General features: G+C 50.3%; 1 protein-coding gene across 8 annotated transcripts; it reads left to right on the top strand.

The window, feature by feature from the left end:
- Window positions 1–543: 543 nt before the first annotated feature.
- GABPB2 (GA binding protein transcription factor subunit beta 2) lies at window positions 544–14004 on the top strand. 8 transcript variants are annotated; one of them, XM_065660397.1, is made up of 11 exons: window positions 544–600; window positions 1073–1134; window positions 1831–1893; window positions 2822–2961; window positions 4113–4280; window positions 4433–4627; window positions 5276–5426; window positions 7975–8088; window positions 9419–9604; window positions 11011–11144; window positions 11929–14004. In XM_065660397.1, exons 4-11 carry the CDS (start codon window positions 2848–2850, stop codon window positions 12214–12216), a joined length of 1350 nt encoding a protein of 449 aa, XP_065516469.1. In that variant the 5' UTR covers window positions 544–600; window positions 1073–1134; window positions 1831–1893; window positions 2822–2847; the 3' UTR covers window positions 12217–14004. The 8 variants fall into 8 exon arrangements, with proteins under 8 accessions (XP_065516469.1, XP_065516472.1, XP_065516470.1 ...); XM_065660398.1 differs by having other exon boundaries at window positions 551–600; window positions 1073–1124; XM_065660400.1 differs by lacking the exon at window positions 1073–1134 and having other exon boundaries at window positions 545–600.
- The last annotated feature ends 410 nt before the right edge of the window (window positions 14005–14414 follow it).

Raw genomic sequence — 14414 nt, 5'->3', positions numbered from 1 at the left:
GCACCCTGAACGGAGCCCAGGCCCGGCCGGAGGGCGCTCACAGGAGATGGAGACTCACAAACGACTTTATATATATATATATATATGTATATATATGTGCATATATATACTTATACACCTACAGACATACCTAAAGGCTTAACGAGACGCGAAACAACCACAGCGCGGCTCCACCGCCCTTTTGTACTTGGCGCCTAAACGCCTCTGCCGGAACTAACTGTAGAGCCGCATCACTCCTCTCATGTCCCGGCTAGAACACTGCGCTCTTCCTCTGTTGCTTCCGCTACAGAAAATACTCCCCTTTTAGGGCTCCGCCGCCCTCCTCCCGGGCTGGGAGAAAAAGAGAACTTCCCTAAATCCGCCCCGTACCCTCTGTGACAGCGAGGGAAGGCGCAATCCGCTCCCATTCCCGCTGATAGCGGAGGACTCTTTTGTTCTCGGTAAAGTATCCTTCCGCCTCCACTTTGCTTCCGCATCGGCCATTTTGTGTGGCCGCGGCGGGAGGGGCGGGAACAGCCGCTGAAGGGGAGGGGGGAAAGCGAAGGGGGCGGTGCCGCGCGCCGGGAACAGCCGCGTGCGTGGGGGGGGCCGAGCCGCTGAGTGAGTGGGACCGGGGGGTCCCGGGCCCATAGCGGGGAGCAGGGGGGGTCCCGGGCCCATAGCGGGGAGCAGGGGGGGGTCCCGGGCCCATAGCGGGGAGAAGGGGGGGGTCCCGGGCCCATAGCGGGGAGCAGGGGGGGGTCCCGGGCCCATAGCGGGGAGCCGAGGGGGGTCCCGGGCCCATAGCGGGGAGCAGGGGGGGCTCCTGTGGGGAGGAGGGACCGGGAGCTGTGGGGGGTTCGGGCCGGGTTGGCAGCGCCACAGCGGGCACCGGGGCCTGGGGCTGTGGGGTGAAGGGGGGCTGCGGGGGGTACGGGTGGGTCCGGGACGCTGCGGGTCACTGGCACCGGGCCTTAAATCCCGTGGGAGCATCCGGAGCGCAGGAATGCGGGCTCATAACTGAGCAAGGGCCCCTGAGCGGGAGCAGCGAGCCCGGGGGTGCGTGCCTCACCCCGCTCCCTCCTTCCCCCAGCACAGCCGGGCTGGGGAGCGCCCGCCCCACCGGTGCCGAAGCGGGACCCGAGGTGCTGCAGGGTAAACGGCTCCGGGCCCGTGGCTTGCGAGCCTCGGGTGCTGTGTGTGTGCTGCCGGCACGCGGGGGAAGGCAGGGAGCCCGGGGGCTGAGCGGAGCGGTGTTGGGCCGGGCACTGCATCCTGATGGGGCTTTGCGCTTTGGCTTTGCTGCAAAGGGCTTGGGCTGTTGGTACCCGCTTCTCCTGGGCTCCGAGGACGGGCGGGGATGGTTCCCTTGGAAGGAATAGGGCAAAAATGGAGCTTTGCGTCCGGAATTGAAGGGGAAAGAAATGAGCTGAAGGCCGCGGTGCTGCTGGCATCGCTGTTAACAATGGCACCCGGCCCGTTTGCATTGGCATTCGTTTGCTGTCCATGAGTTAATGGCGAGGCTTTCAAGTCAGGCTTCGAGTGGCCTGGCAGACAGCAGCGTAACCCCATCGCTGGAAACTGCTGCAGTTCCCCATCCCCGTGCTTGTGTTTTATGTCGTGTGGAACAAACAGGCACTGTTGTGTGGCACAGCGAGCACAGCTTCTGTGTTCTGTTCCTTGTGCAGCCTTGAACAGATCCCTGCAGTCACCAAGGTTTGCTTTATCCTTTGCAAGGGTAGCTCCCCTGTGCGCAGTTGTTAGTGCTGGGGTCAGGGGGAGAGGCTTGGGGATTCAGTCACGTTCTGGAAGGGCTTTAAAACTCACACAGATGTGTGCTCGCTCTTACAGGTCCTGCTCTTGGAACTGGATCCACATGGGCAAGGCTTTGTGTCCATGCAAGGTGCTGTTGAGGTAAGCAGGACTGTGTGCAGGAGCGCTGGTGGCTCCTGGTGCCTGGCCTGTTTGCTGGCCCTGCCTCTTCTGGAAGGGCACAGAACTGAGAAACAGGATGAATATTAATATGTTAATGGCTATAAATATTTATAATGTATAGTTATTTACAATTATTTATTGTAAATATTAATTAGTATATTAATATAAATAGAATTATTTTATAATTGTTTACTTTATAAAAATTAATATTAAGGATGTGATCCTGCCCCTCTGCTCTGCTCTGGTGAGACCTCACCTGCAGCCCTCTGTGCAGTTCTGGTGTCCTCAACATAGAAAGGGCATGGAGCTGCTGGAACAAGTCCAGAGGAGGCCACGAGGATGCTCAGGGGCTGGAGCACCTCCTGTATGAAGACAGGCTGAGGAAGTTGGGGCTGTTCAGCCTGGAGAAGAGAAGGCTGCGTGGAGACCTCAGAGCAGCCTTCCAGTACCTGAAAGGGGGCTATAGGGATGCTGAGGAGGGACTCTTCATCAGGGACTGTAGTGACAGGACAAGGGGTAACGGGTTCAAATTGAAACAGGGGAAGTTTAGATTGGATCTAAGGAGGAAATTATTTCCTGTTAGGGTGGTGAGGCACTGGAATGGGTTGCCCAGGGAGGTTGTGAGTGCTCCATCCCTGGTGGTGTTCAAGGCCAGGTTGGATGAAGCCTTGGGTGCCATGGTTTAGTGTGAGGTGTCCCTGCCCATGACAGGGGGGTTGGAACTGGATGAGCTTAAGGTCATTTCCAACCCTAACTATATTTGTACCCATTTATTGATAGTTTTGGGCCTGGTTCTGGGTGGGGTGGTGGCATGTCCAGATGGGCCGTGGTTGTGTAGCGCTTCTAAAGTACATGTCTGTGCCTCACTGCTTTTTGTCTGTTTTCCCTTTTCTTGCCTTGAAAGCAGCTTCCAGCAAACGCTTGTTCCCATGTATGAAGATGTCCTTGGTGGACCTGGGGAAGAGGCTGCTCGAGGCAGCTCGCAAAGGCGAAGATGACGAAGTGAGGAAGCTGATGGCGAGCGGCGCTCCCTTCACCACCGACTGGGTCTGTCACCGCGATGGGTGCTGGGTTCTATGCAGAACGGGTTGTGTGTGTGCTCTTTAGGCTGAACCAAAGGGCACAAATGTCAATTGGAGCAGTAAAACCCCAGTGGAGTTTGGCAGATGATGTGCTCTGGATATCTGTGGCACAGCAGATGCCACATAAAGCACTTTAGAAACTTAAGACCTGTTTGTGTAAAAATTGATCTGTGCCTAATGCACAAGAGCACGATCACAAGGACTGTGTTGTCCCAGACAGCAGTATAGGGTTTGATGTATAGGGTTTGTTGCTTTAAGAAACAGTTCCCAACAGCTGAGATAAATGATGAGTCAAGTCAAATGAGAAGAACTGTTAAACCTCTCAGGAGTGAGAAGTTCTAAAATGCTTTCTTTAAATGTTTAAACTGATCTTTGGTTTGTGGGGTTTGTTTTGTTTCCATAAAACCCCAAAACTCCCAAATCAAACCAGCCCATCCTGGGTCGGAAAGGAATGAAGAGGTTTAATGAAAATGAAGAATAATAGTTGGATAAACAGGGGACAAGCCCATAGTGAAGAAGCCATCAGTAGCCATTTTCCATCTCTCATCCTTGTAATTTCCTAACTTACGGCTCTGTTCATGCTTTGTGAGATGAAGGAACTAACCAGGCCAAGAGGGAGCAGAGCTGGAAGTTGTGAATGCTCCATCCCTGGCAGTGTTCAAGGCCAGGTTGCACAGAGAGAGCCTTGGCTGCCATGGTTTAGTGTGAGGTGGCCCTGCCCATGGCAGGGGGGTTGGATCTGGATGCTCCCAAGGTCCTTTCCAACCCAACCCATTCCATGGTTCTTGTAACACTGCCCTTTTCCCAACAGTGGGGAAATGATCTCACAGTATGGAAATGGCAGAGCTGTTCTGCTGTGGTCTGGGAAAGAAGCTTAGGGATAAAGGGATGGCGCAGTTTGGTGCAATTATCAGATAATGATTCCTACAAAGCTTAACGTTTGTCAGGAAAATTATGGGATGTGCAACCCCCTATTTAGAAGTGGAGGGAAAAAGGTTCAGGTCACTTCTTCTGGTGACTTTGTCATTTTGATTCCTGCCGGACACACGTGGTGATGTCTGTGCCTGTCCCCTCTTGCTGCGACGCAGCAATAACCGACTCTGAATTCACACACAGCTCGGGACGTCCCCTCTGCACCTCGCTGCCCAGTACGGCCACTACTCAACAGCAGAAGTCCTCCTTCGAGCTGGTGTTAGCAGAGATGCCCGAACAAAAGTGGACCGGACGCCGCTGCACATGGCTGCGGCTGACGGGCACACTCAGATCGTAGAACTGCTCATTAAGGTAAGCGTTGGAAGTGAGATCTGACTTCAAGGCTGGTCTAAATCACCTTTGGAGTTCAGTGTTGATGTCCCTGTTTAAATGCTAGTGCAGGCACTACCTTTAAGGCATGAAGAGGAGACAGCACGCTGACAAGTAATGCTGATTTCTTGCAGAATGGGGCTGATGTAAATGCCAAAGACATGCTGAAAATGACTGCTTTGCACTGGGCGACAGAGCACGACCACCGCGACATCGTAGAGCTGCTGCTCAGGCACGGAGCTGATGTCCATGCCTTCAGCAAGTTTGATAAATCAGCTTTTGATATCGCTTTGGACAAGAACAATCCAGAGACTCTGGTAATGCTACAGGTAGGTCGAGGAGGGAGACTTGCTGGTAATTCTCTGACCCACAGCTGTATCTGCCATAGTGTTCCTGTTGTGTTTGATGGGATCGTTTGTCATCAACTACTGCATGCCTCTAGGAGTCAGTGGGTGATAGGGTTTTGTTTCCATGCATCTTATAGAATCATAGAATAGTAAGGGTTGGAAATGACCTTAAGCTCATCCAGTTCCAACCCCCCTGCCATGGGCAGGGACACCTCACACTAAACCACGGCACCCAAGGCTCTGTCCAACCTGGCCTTGAACACCGCCAGGGATGGAGCATTCACAATCTCCCTGGGCAACCCATTCCAGTGCCTCAGCACCCTTACAGTAAAGAACTTCTTCCTTACATCCAATCTAAACTTCCCCTGTTTAAGTGTTAACCCGTTACCCCTTGTCCTGTCACTACAGTCCCTAATGAAGAGTCCCTCCTCAGCATCTATTAGCCCCCCTTCAGATACTTGCATGCTTGTAGTGTAAGTTGCCAAGTTTAGGGCGAGTTTTGTCACAGCTTTTGCACTGGTGCCCCCAACACACTGCAGAGAGAAATTAGCTGCCTCTAAAGTGTTTCCGGGATGCTAAACACCAGAGAAAGCATGACAAATGTGTACCTGAGCCCACTCTCTTTCCTAGGAAGCGATGCAGAGCCAGGTAAACACTCATGCAGAGAGAACGAACCCCATCAGCAGCACTGTGACTCTCACCTCACCGTTCCTTCTTACGCCAGGGGAGGTTCTTGATCTCACTGGTCTCGTCTCTTCAGCAAGTGCCAAAACAACCTCAGGTAAGGTTTTATGGGACCTCCAGTGGGAAAGCCTTGAGAAAAGCTCCTGCGGCTGCTTACCAGTAGAGGGCAGATGGTCATTTAGTAGAGGAAAAGTGAGAGGTGGCCAAACACACCCAACTCCTGCTTCCTGCCTCGGAGTGGTTTTGCCCTCGGAGGTAACAAAGCAGATTTGTAGCTGCTGTTACAAAAGGTGGTTCCACTGTGAGTGGCAGAGCTCTGCTGAGCTCAGCTGTGGGTCTGCTCCAGGTCTGTTACAAGCAACAGTGCTTGAGAAGTTGGATTTGGCTGATTGCAACAGAGGGAAAATGAGGATTATTGCCTGTGCCAAATCTTGGGCACTGCGGAGCAATTGGGGAACGTTTGCTTTTTTCTTTACTGCCTACAGGAGTTGAGTGAATGTTCTGCTGTATATAAATGTTGAGTAAGGAAACTTCACAATAAGCAGGTCTATTGGATACGTCCATTACTCTCTCTTTCTTCTGTCCCACGTTAGATGGAAATAACTGGGCTCCTCATTGTTCTGTGAGCCTTATTTTGGGGAAGAACACTTCAAAGGCTGAGTGCTGCGTTCTTTTTGTGTAATTTTCCAATTTTTATAATACCTCTTAAGTGATCTTTCTGTATTTGAAAAGAAAACAATTTCCCCAGTCTCAAGGAGGCTACTAAATACAAGTTTTGTGAAGTTATTTGGCCTCATCCTGCAAACACTTCTGCATGTGAGTAATTCTTTGGTTAGTGGGACTGTTCACATGCATGAATGTTTGCTTGGTAGCTAGAGAGTGCTTTTAACATCCTGGATCCTGATGTTGTGCAGTCCCACTCGGACCTCTCTGCCTGCCCACAGAGACTTCAGCAACACTCCAGACTTGCTCCCAAAGCTTTCAGGGCTGCTTGCAGCTTTGAAGCACTGACAAACCCTAATGCAGAAGGGAAGAATTAACCCGAAGTGTTCCTCTAGCACCTGTGAAGGAAATGTAGTGACTGGTGCACAGCATTGTCAGTTTGTGAGATAAGGGTATTCCACAGACTCAAAGGTGCATAAAACTTGGAGTTTTGTACCCCAGATGATGCTCTTGCCATGATCAGGGTCACTGCATCTGCAGATGGATCAGGCTGTGCCTGGAAGCCAGGTAGGAGTCAGAGGCCCTGCTGATTTACAGGTTAACACAGTTACAGCCTCTTGAGACCTTCTCCTGGTGTAAATGCAGCCCTTTAGCTGGAATAATTCTTTTCTATTTCCCCTATCCCTTTGTGGAAATCGATCCTATCTGCTCTCTGCCTTGGTTTCACTGGGCTGAGCTGGGTGGTGGCTCTGAGTCCCTTGAATCCAGCCACAGTGGGCAGCGCTGCAGATGAGCTCTTGGAGCTGGCCTTGCCAATCCCCAGCTCTCACTTCTCCTTGTATATCCTGCAATGTAATCACCTCTTTCAGCACTCAAGACAACAGTGGCTTATTGTCCGCATGTGACTGGACTGAACTACCCTGGGTTTTTCCCCCCCACACCACTTCCAGCACCGGTAACAGGCAGTCAGCTTGAAAACAGCCAGTGTCTCCTGCTCTAAGAGGTACCTTCAGCTGGTCTGAAGAGATGTGGCTCCAAGCTGTTGCAAACGGTCACTAGGCCTGTGCCCGCAGCCTTTTGAAAGTGTCATTCTTGCACAATAAGTCCCTTGATAACCCTGATAAAGTCAGGAGCTGGTGAGAAAGAGAGACAATAGGTTGCAAGGGTTAAGGCAGGGGAACTTTGTATGAACTTCCCTTTGTGTGCTTATAATCTATTTATCTGTGCTGGCAGTGAGGTACAGGATCTCTGTTTTGTTTTGTTTTAAGAGGAATTGTGGGTTGGATGCACTGAGTTTGCGCCCGTTTAGTTAATTTCCTGTTCCATTCTTACTAAGTCTGCCTTTGAATAGGAATTACTATGGTCAATTGGAGGAAGAAACATTGTTTTTTGGAACCAAGAGGGCTTGTTTATCTCATTCAAATCAATACCCCGTTGCAGTAGCCGTGGTCTTTCCGTTACTGAATCTGAGAGGGGAGGAAGACGGTACCTGCATGCTCAGTCCATTGAAACCCGGCAATATGTGCAGGCAGTTCCTGTGCCTGATCAAACCGCTCTGTAGCCGACTGCAGCTGAAATATTTGGCCTACAAAGTACTGCTGAAGAGATGTGGAGGCTTTCCCAGTTGAGGAGGAGCATGGGTGCTGTAATCTACTCATGATATCCAATGAGTTTAATATATCCTTTGGGGTTTGCAGTTAAAAGCTGCAGTGCAACACACAGCCAATTCCTTACAACTGTCGTGAAGTATTCAGAGTGGGTCCAGTCTGTTCCAAAGGAATAGCCAAGCCCTTGTTACAGTCAGTAGTAGGAGAGGCACCTCAAGAAAAGCTATCTTTAGCCCCCCCCTTTTCCCATTGACCACTGGGAGCCTAGGAGATGCTTCAGAGCCGGTGTCTTGGTCTCTAGATGACCGAATGGTTGCAGTCTGCTTTATTCACATTGAGCTGTGGCAGGTCCTGACCATCCCGTTTCCCAAGCAGGTGATCCCCATGGCTCCACGGTGCAGTTTGCCAACTCGACCACCTCCGTGCTCGCCACACTCGCAGCCCTCGCTGAGGTGTCAGCACCGCTTTCCAGCTCAGACAGAGACACAGGTAGGGGAAGCCACTTCGGTGCCTGTTCAGGTTTGTGTAGGCAGTATCTTGGGGGGAAATGGGAGGAAATTGAAGACGTGGAAGTGATTTTTGCCTTGTTTTCAGGGTAAAGAAGAGAGGACGATAAATATTTGTGAAGCAGTGAGTGAACTGGGGGCTTTCTTTGGTTGTTTCATCCCAGTCAGAACATGATTAAAACCCCAGCAACTGTTACCAATAGAACTAACTTCATTTTTATTAGCTGGTGTGTGTGACCCTGGTGTCGCAGTACATTGCTCTTGACAGGTTTTAACAGTTACAGATATTAAAAACAACCACGAAAAAGCACCACAAAACAACATGGGTTTACTTGCATGTGTAAATGTAGATACATAGTGATTTAGAAGGAATGGGCTGAAATGGTTTCTGGCCCAGTCTCATAAACTGTTGGTTGCCAGCGAATGATTTGAGTCTCCTGATGTTCTGATAACTTTTTCTTAGGGAAAGGTTTGGGTGGGTTTTGGGGGGGGGGGGGGTTGTTTTACAATCTTTCATGTTTGTAGAGTCTAATGTTTGACCTTTAACTTCAGATTTAGGAATCTGATAATGTCTATATAATCCTGTAACCTTAACATTCACTTCTTTTCCCCAAAGCCAAGTGTTTTTCCTAGACTCTAGAGAGGGGCAATTTCCCTTTAAGCTGCTGGTGCCACACCACTGTTCCTTGACCTGGGGTGCTTGAGTGTTTTCCTCTCTTAGGGCGTCTGCGTAGCTGGTTGGATCCCGTTTCCTGCGCTTGCAGCTCACCCTGACAGCAGGATGCAGCCCAGGCTTTGCAGTCCTGATTACTTGTGCGAGCCATCAGTCACACAGAAAGGGTGCCAGGAAGCTGAACCTCTCTGCAGTCATCCAGCCAAGCTAAATAGCCTCCTCATGGCTGCTTTGGCCCTGCCGGTGTGGATGGGGCTCTTGAGGCAGTTTTGGCCTGTGGTTTGTCTTCATTATTGCTGGGGGAAGGGTCACGGAAGGAAGCTTCCCAGAGCCAGGTCTGCTTAACAGCTGCCTCCAGCTGCAGGCTTTTAATTGACCTAGCATGCTGCTGTGCTAGTACTCCTTACGTTACACCACAGCGTGCTGGTTTTGCTCTAGAACACTTGTTTTGCCTAAGGTGTAGCAGGTTTTCTTCCCCCTCTAAGCTTTGCTGTATGTCCAGATTGTTTTCCATAAGCAGACGTCCCACGAGCCTCAAGCTGCAAGCTTGAGCTTTTCCGCCAGGCTTGAGTTTGTATTCAAGGAAGAGAGAAGGAAACCCTGACTTTTCTCCTCTTTTTTTGGCACTTAATTTCTCAAGGTAAGACAGAGGAGCCAGGGGAAGGAAATCCTGTCGATTCTGCCATACAAGAAGTGGTTGGCAGCGGAGGGCAGCGCGTCATCGCCATTGTATCAGACAGCATTTCCTTGGGCAGCCTGCAGACAGCCCTCCCCAGCAGTGGCCTCAGCCAGCCCTTCATCCTGAGCATGCAGGATGGGCAGCAAGGTAAGGAGCTGAGCTGGGAAGGCAGCACTGAGAAGTCCCTTTAGAAGGGGTAATACAGTTACTGCTGCCTGTGAACCCTGTGGAGCCCCAGAAGGCTGGTGGTGGCTGGTGGGGTCCAGCTTGTCAGCCCTGTGGTGTAACAGACCTGTGCCTCACTGCTGGGCTCCAAGAGGGGTTAAAAATGTCTGCGTGACTGACACAAGCTGCAGAGTTTGCATGAGACCTCTTTGTAGCTTCGTACACGCTGCTAGACTTTAATATTCCAGGCTTTGCGTTAAACCCAAACAACTTCAGGAGAACACTGCAAGGGGAGAAGTGCAGAGTTAGCCGCTGTCTCTTCAGCAGCCAGCCAAGGACAATTTCTTTATCTTATGGCAGACTTCCCAGTATGGGACTGAATCAGTCTGCAGATGAAAGGGCAACCTGTTGCCTTTAGCAATCACTCCATTATTCTTGAGAACTTCATATTAGGCCATTAATATTAGCTTAAATACACCTTTTCCCACCATAATGCTGGTCATAGAGCAATATAATCTCTCAGTTCTACAAGGCAAATGTAAATAGTGTTTAGTAAAGCAGGGCAGGGCCCCTGGTGCTGATACAGTGAATTTTTGTTTCCTCAAGGGATGGAATTCCTCAGCCTTGACTACTACTGACAATTCTTTTAGCATGTCCTACGGAGATCCTCAATGGTTTGGATTAACACTGGTGCAGCAAAAGAGGATTAGGGAGCAGAGCAGCTCTCCTGGAAGGTGCATACAGTGCTGCAATGCAAGATGGGCTACAGCAGTTCTGTTTATGGACTTCACGAGTGAAGAGCAATTTTCTAAAGCTGTTGATTATTCAGAATCAGTTGCCAAATCCAAGAAGGAATTCCTGGCTTGTAACCCGTTCTTGGGCTAAGGAAGAAAAAGGGAGAACTGCTTAGCGCTGCCTTCAGTAGCCCACTTGGTGCCTTTCTCCTCCTTGGTTGGACGAATTCTTGCTATTGGCTTCCCAAAATGAACCCCCAATGTCTGCAGATTGAAAATGTAGAGTATTTGTGCCTCTTGCATGCTCTTAAAGCGGATTCAGAGCTTAGCCATGGGACTGTGTACAGGGAATTTTTAAGGAAAGCTTTCTATTCCTCTTGCGGAGCCTGTCTCAGCTATTACTGAGGCATCAGAATGATCGTTTTTACCTCACGTATCTTTTAAGGTGCAAATATTTGCCTATGGATTCTGTCAGCCCTGTTGCAGTGAAATACTTGGGTTTTTCAGAGGCCTGAATGAAGGAAACTGGAAGCCCAGTCCAGAGTTTCTCTCCTCTTTCTCTCCCCCAACCCATGCCGATGCACTGACTTCAGGGAAGCGGCTGTGCAAGAGCCTGTCTCGCACTGGATAACTTGTCCCCTTTTAATTCTGCAGTGTTAACTGTACCTGCTGGTCAGGTTGCAGAAGAGACTGCTCTTGAAGACACAGGTTATGCAGAAGAGGAGGACCAGCCGGTGGCCAAGAAGCAGAAAGTGGAACAAAACACCTGTGACTCGGGGGAAGACAAGGTAGATATTCCTGCTCCTGACTTTGATTGCTGTCGTCTCCTGTGTGTTCCAATGCTGGGCTTCTGCTCTGCCAGAGCCATCTCAGAACAGAAAGGAGCTGTATCCTGCTCAGCTGAGCCCAGCTCTGGAACAAGCTCTGCCCAGAGGTTCCGGGCTCTGCCTTCACACAGGCCTGTGTTAGCAATGAACAAGCAAGTGGTCGAGAGGAGCGAATCTCAGTCAGGCACGGGTAGGAGGCAAAGAGCCAGCCGAGCCATTTGTGACCCCTTTGCCTGTGCTGAAGCTGTGGCTCAGTTTGTTAGATGAATTGTGGTCATTTCCTGAGATGATTTAGGGTTTCCTGTAGAAGCCCTGCCCATGGACTGGGTATAAACCAGGCCTCTCAGCTCTTCACAAAGCGGCAGGAATGACTCTCCCATCACTGTTGGGAGGAAGAACATTTTCCTCAATTGACTCTCAACTTTTCAGCCCTGATTGCTCTTTATTTTTCTTACATCTTGGTTACACCTCCTTCCACCCTTTGAAATTCATCATGGGTAACTTCCCAGCCCACCTCCCCGCACACTGTGCTGACAAGGAGCAACCAGTTTGTGCCTTCCCGTGTCCCAGTTGCCTCTGTGATGAGCAAGCCAGTTGACTGGAGCTCGACTCAAGCCTGTTCCTAGCACTGCCTTGGAGCAGTTTGCTTTCCTAACTCAAGCTGCTGAAGCGCTCGCACACCCCATTTCCTTCATGTCATAGGCTGGGCCTCCATCATGGGCTCTCTCAACTCTGTTTTCTGTAGGACAGCGTTGAAAGGGAAGTGCTCCAGCAGCAGCTGCAAGAGGCGAACCGGAAGGCTCAGGAATATCGCAGCCAGCTCCTAAAGAAGGAGCAGGAGGCCGAGGAGTACAGGCTGAGGCTGGCAGCCATGGGGAGCCAGCAGCCCAGCCCGGCACAGCAGGCAGTGCTCGGACAGCTCACCCAGGCTGAGCCACTTGTGGTAACCTCGGAAGACATCACGGAATCCGTGTTGTCCATGCTGGGAACAGATCAAACGACTGATAGTGCTGTGGAAACTGCACCCTCCTAACCCTGGGGTTTGCAAAGGAAGATCACGGCAGGGGGGTTTGTTGGCAGCCACTGTTGAGTGCAGGGGGCTGTTGGCAAAGCCACCCCATCGCCAGGGGCAGGAGCTTCTCCAGCCACTTGCAACACAACTCTGCTTTCAGCACGGTGCCAAAGGTGCTTTTAAAGCTTCACCTAGAGAAACTGGAAGCTTTTTAAGAACATTTTAACCGGCGAGTGACCTGATGGCTTACTTTGTGATGTCAATACCTGCATTGTTGGGGAGGGGGAAGGAAACACCTCCTTGCCAAAGCAGCTGGTATTAGCTCTCAGCTGCCTGGAAATCAGAGCGCTGAAAACAGGCTTTCTGGAATAATCCAAGGCGTTCGCTCCCTTCTGTGAAGTCGAGTGACCAGATCTGGACCTTCAGTAAAAGTGGTCTCTTAGGGTGTTGCTTTTAAAACCTTCAGCGGTGTGGAAGGGATTTCCCCTTTCAGCCAGAAAGGGAATGAATTCCATGTCCTTTTTCTTCCAAACCCAGGAATCTCAGCTTTTTGGTTGAGACAACCTTGAGTGCAAGAGTAAAGGCAGGGATTGAACGTCTGTCAGCCAGAGCATCTCTGTCAGGGAATGCGATGCTTCCCCCACTTTCTTTCAGGAGCAGTTCAGGGGAGTTCTGGCAAACCCCTCCCCGGCCTGAAGGGATCGCCAAAAAAATGCCTCCTGCATTTCAGGGTATTTGTCAGATGTTCTGTTTGACACTGACTGATGATGTATGCAAACCTCTGCGCACAGCTCGGGTGAGGAGCCGGCTCTGGAGATACACACCTCACTTTTTTACTACACAGTTCTTAAGGGAACTAAAGCCTTTTTTAAGAAGCAGCTGATTTTATTACCCAAAGGTTGCTGCCTTGTTTGCTCTTTGCAGACCTGTTTCATGCAGGGAGCTCTTTAGTCCTGCGGATTGTGGGCTTCAAAAGCCAGGAACGGATCGGAAGGGCCCAGGGTAATCCCGTGGAGCTTGCTGATGGATGCTCATCCAGTGAAGTTTAGGAAAACACCACAGACAAATGAAGGTTGGAAAGAATCCCACGACACAAACTGGGCCGTCAGTCACAGGAAGGATCTAAGGGTGAAGAGGGGCTTGCAGCACGAGGCCATGGCGCTGCCTGCTCTGGGAGCGGCTTCTTGCAAGATAAAACCCCTTGCTCTTCTGGCCCCTCATTTATTGCTTTGGGGGTTGATTTTTAGGGTTTTTTTTTGTTCCAGTTTTGGAACCACTGTCAGGATTCAAGGTAATACTTTGTTTTCCCAGTCCTTGCATTGCATTTTCCCCTGTTACTTCCAAGGGTGTTGGGCTAAGAGTGGTTTTTCTCTTGGTTCAGGTACTGCCTTTGTTAATGTTTCTTTGCCAGTAGATCAGTCCATATCCTGATGTCAAGAGATGTAGCACAGACTAATGAGTTCGTAAAGGCTCTAAAGGAATTCCATCACGGCTCTGAAGGAATTACCCCAAGAGGAGACGGCTTTCCATCCTAAACCAGTCTGTTCGTGGCAGTTGGGCCTGAAGGGAAGGCAGGATCTGCCAGAATCCCCTCTTCAGCAACGTGCCATCCTCAGGCTCACCAGCGAGCGGTAGGAGACGAGGGTTTCTGACCCTGTTGTCGTAAAGGCTTTGTGAGACTGGGGGGTTTGGGGAATCCAAGTGCATTTATTTATAACCAGTGTAGCTCTATTTATAAACAAGACTTTTTTATCTTTTTTTCCAAAAGATGTTTTGAAGAAGGCTTTAATAATTATTTTTTATGAATGAGTGTTTGGAGATACTTTGGGTTCCTAGTTGCTGATCCCATCACCAGGTCCTTGCTCACCTCAAACATGCAGTAGGTTAGTTTGTTCCCCGCAACATTGCCAATTTGGGTCTCTTTGAACTGAAAATCTGCCTCGGAGGATTCACGTTGGTATTAAAGTCAATCCAGGCAGATTCTTCCAACCCTGGAAATGTTTCGGGATGCAAAGGGACACTGTCAGCTTTGGCTTTTACCTTTTGCCTGAAGTCTGTGCTTAGTGCTGATAAATAGGAAGAGCTCAGCAGCTGTGTATAAGCACTGCGTTTATACACAGTGTATGTAGACATGCATGTAAGCGCTGCACTGTGCCTTCGACTGCACTGCAATTCTCAGTGATTTCTATCCCTCTGAAAAGGGCCAGTTTTGCCAAAAA

Source organism: Lathamus discolor, chromosome 24, assembly GCF_037157495.1.
Source record: "Lathamus discolor isolate bLatDis1 chromosome 24, bLatDis1.hap1, whole genome shotgun sequence".
Lineage (NCBI taxonomy): Eukaryota > Metazoa > Chordata > Aves > Psittaciformes > Psittacidae > Lathamus > Lathamus discolor.
The sequence above is the reverse complement of the archived record's forward strand: the minus strand, read 5'-3'. Positions and strand labels throughout refer to the sequence as shown.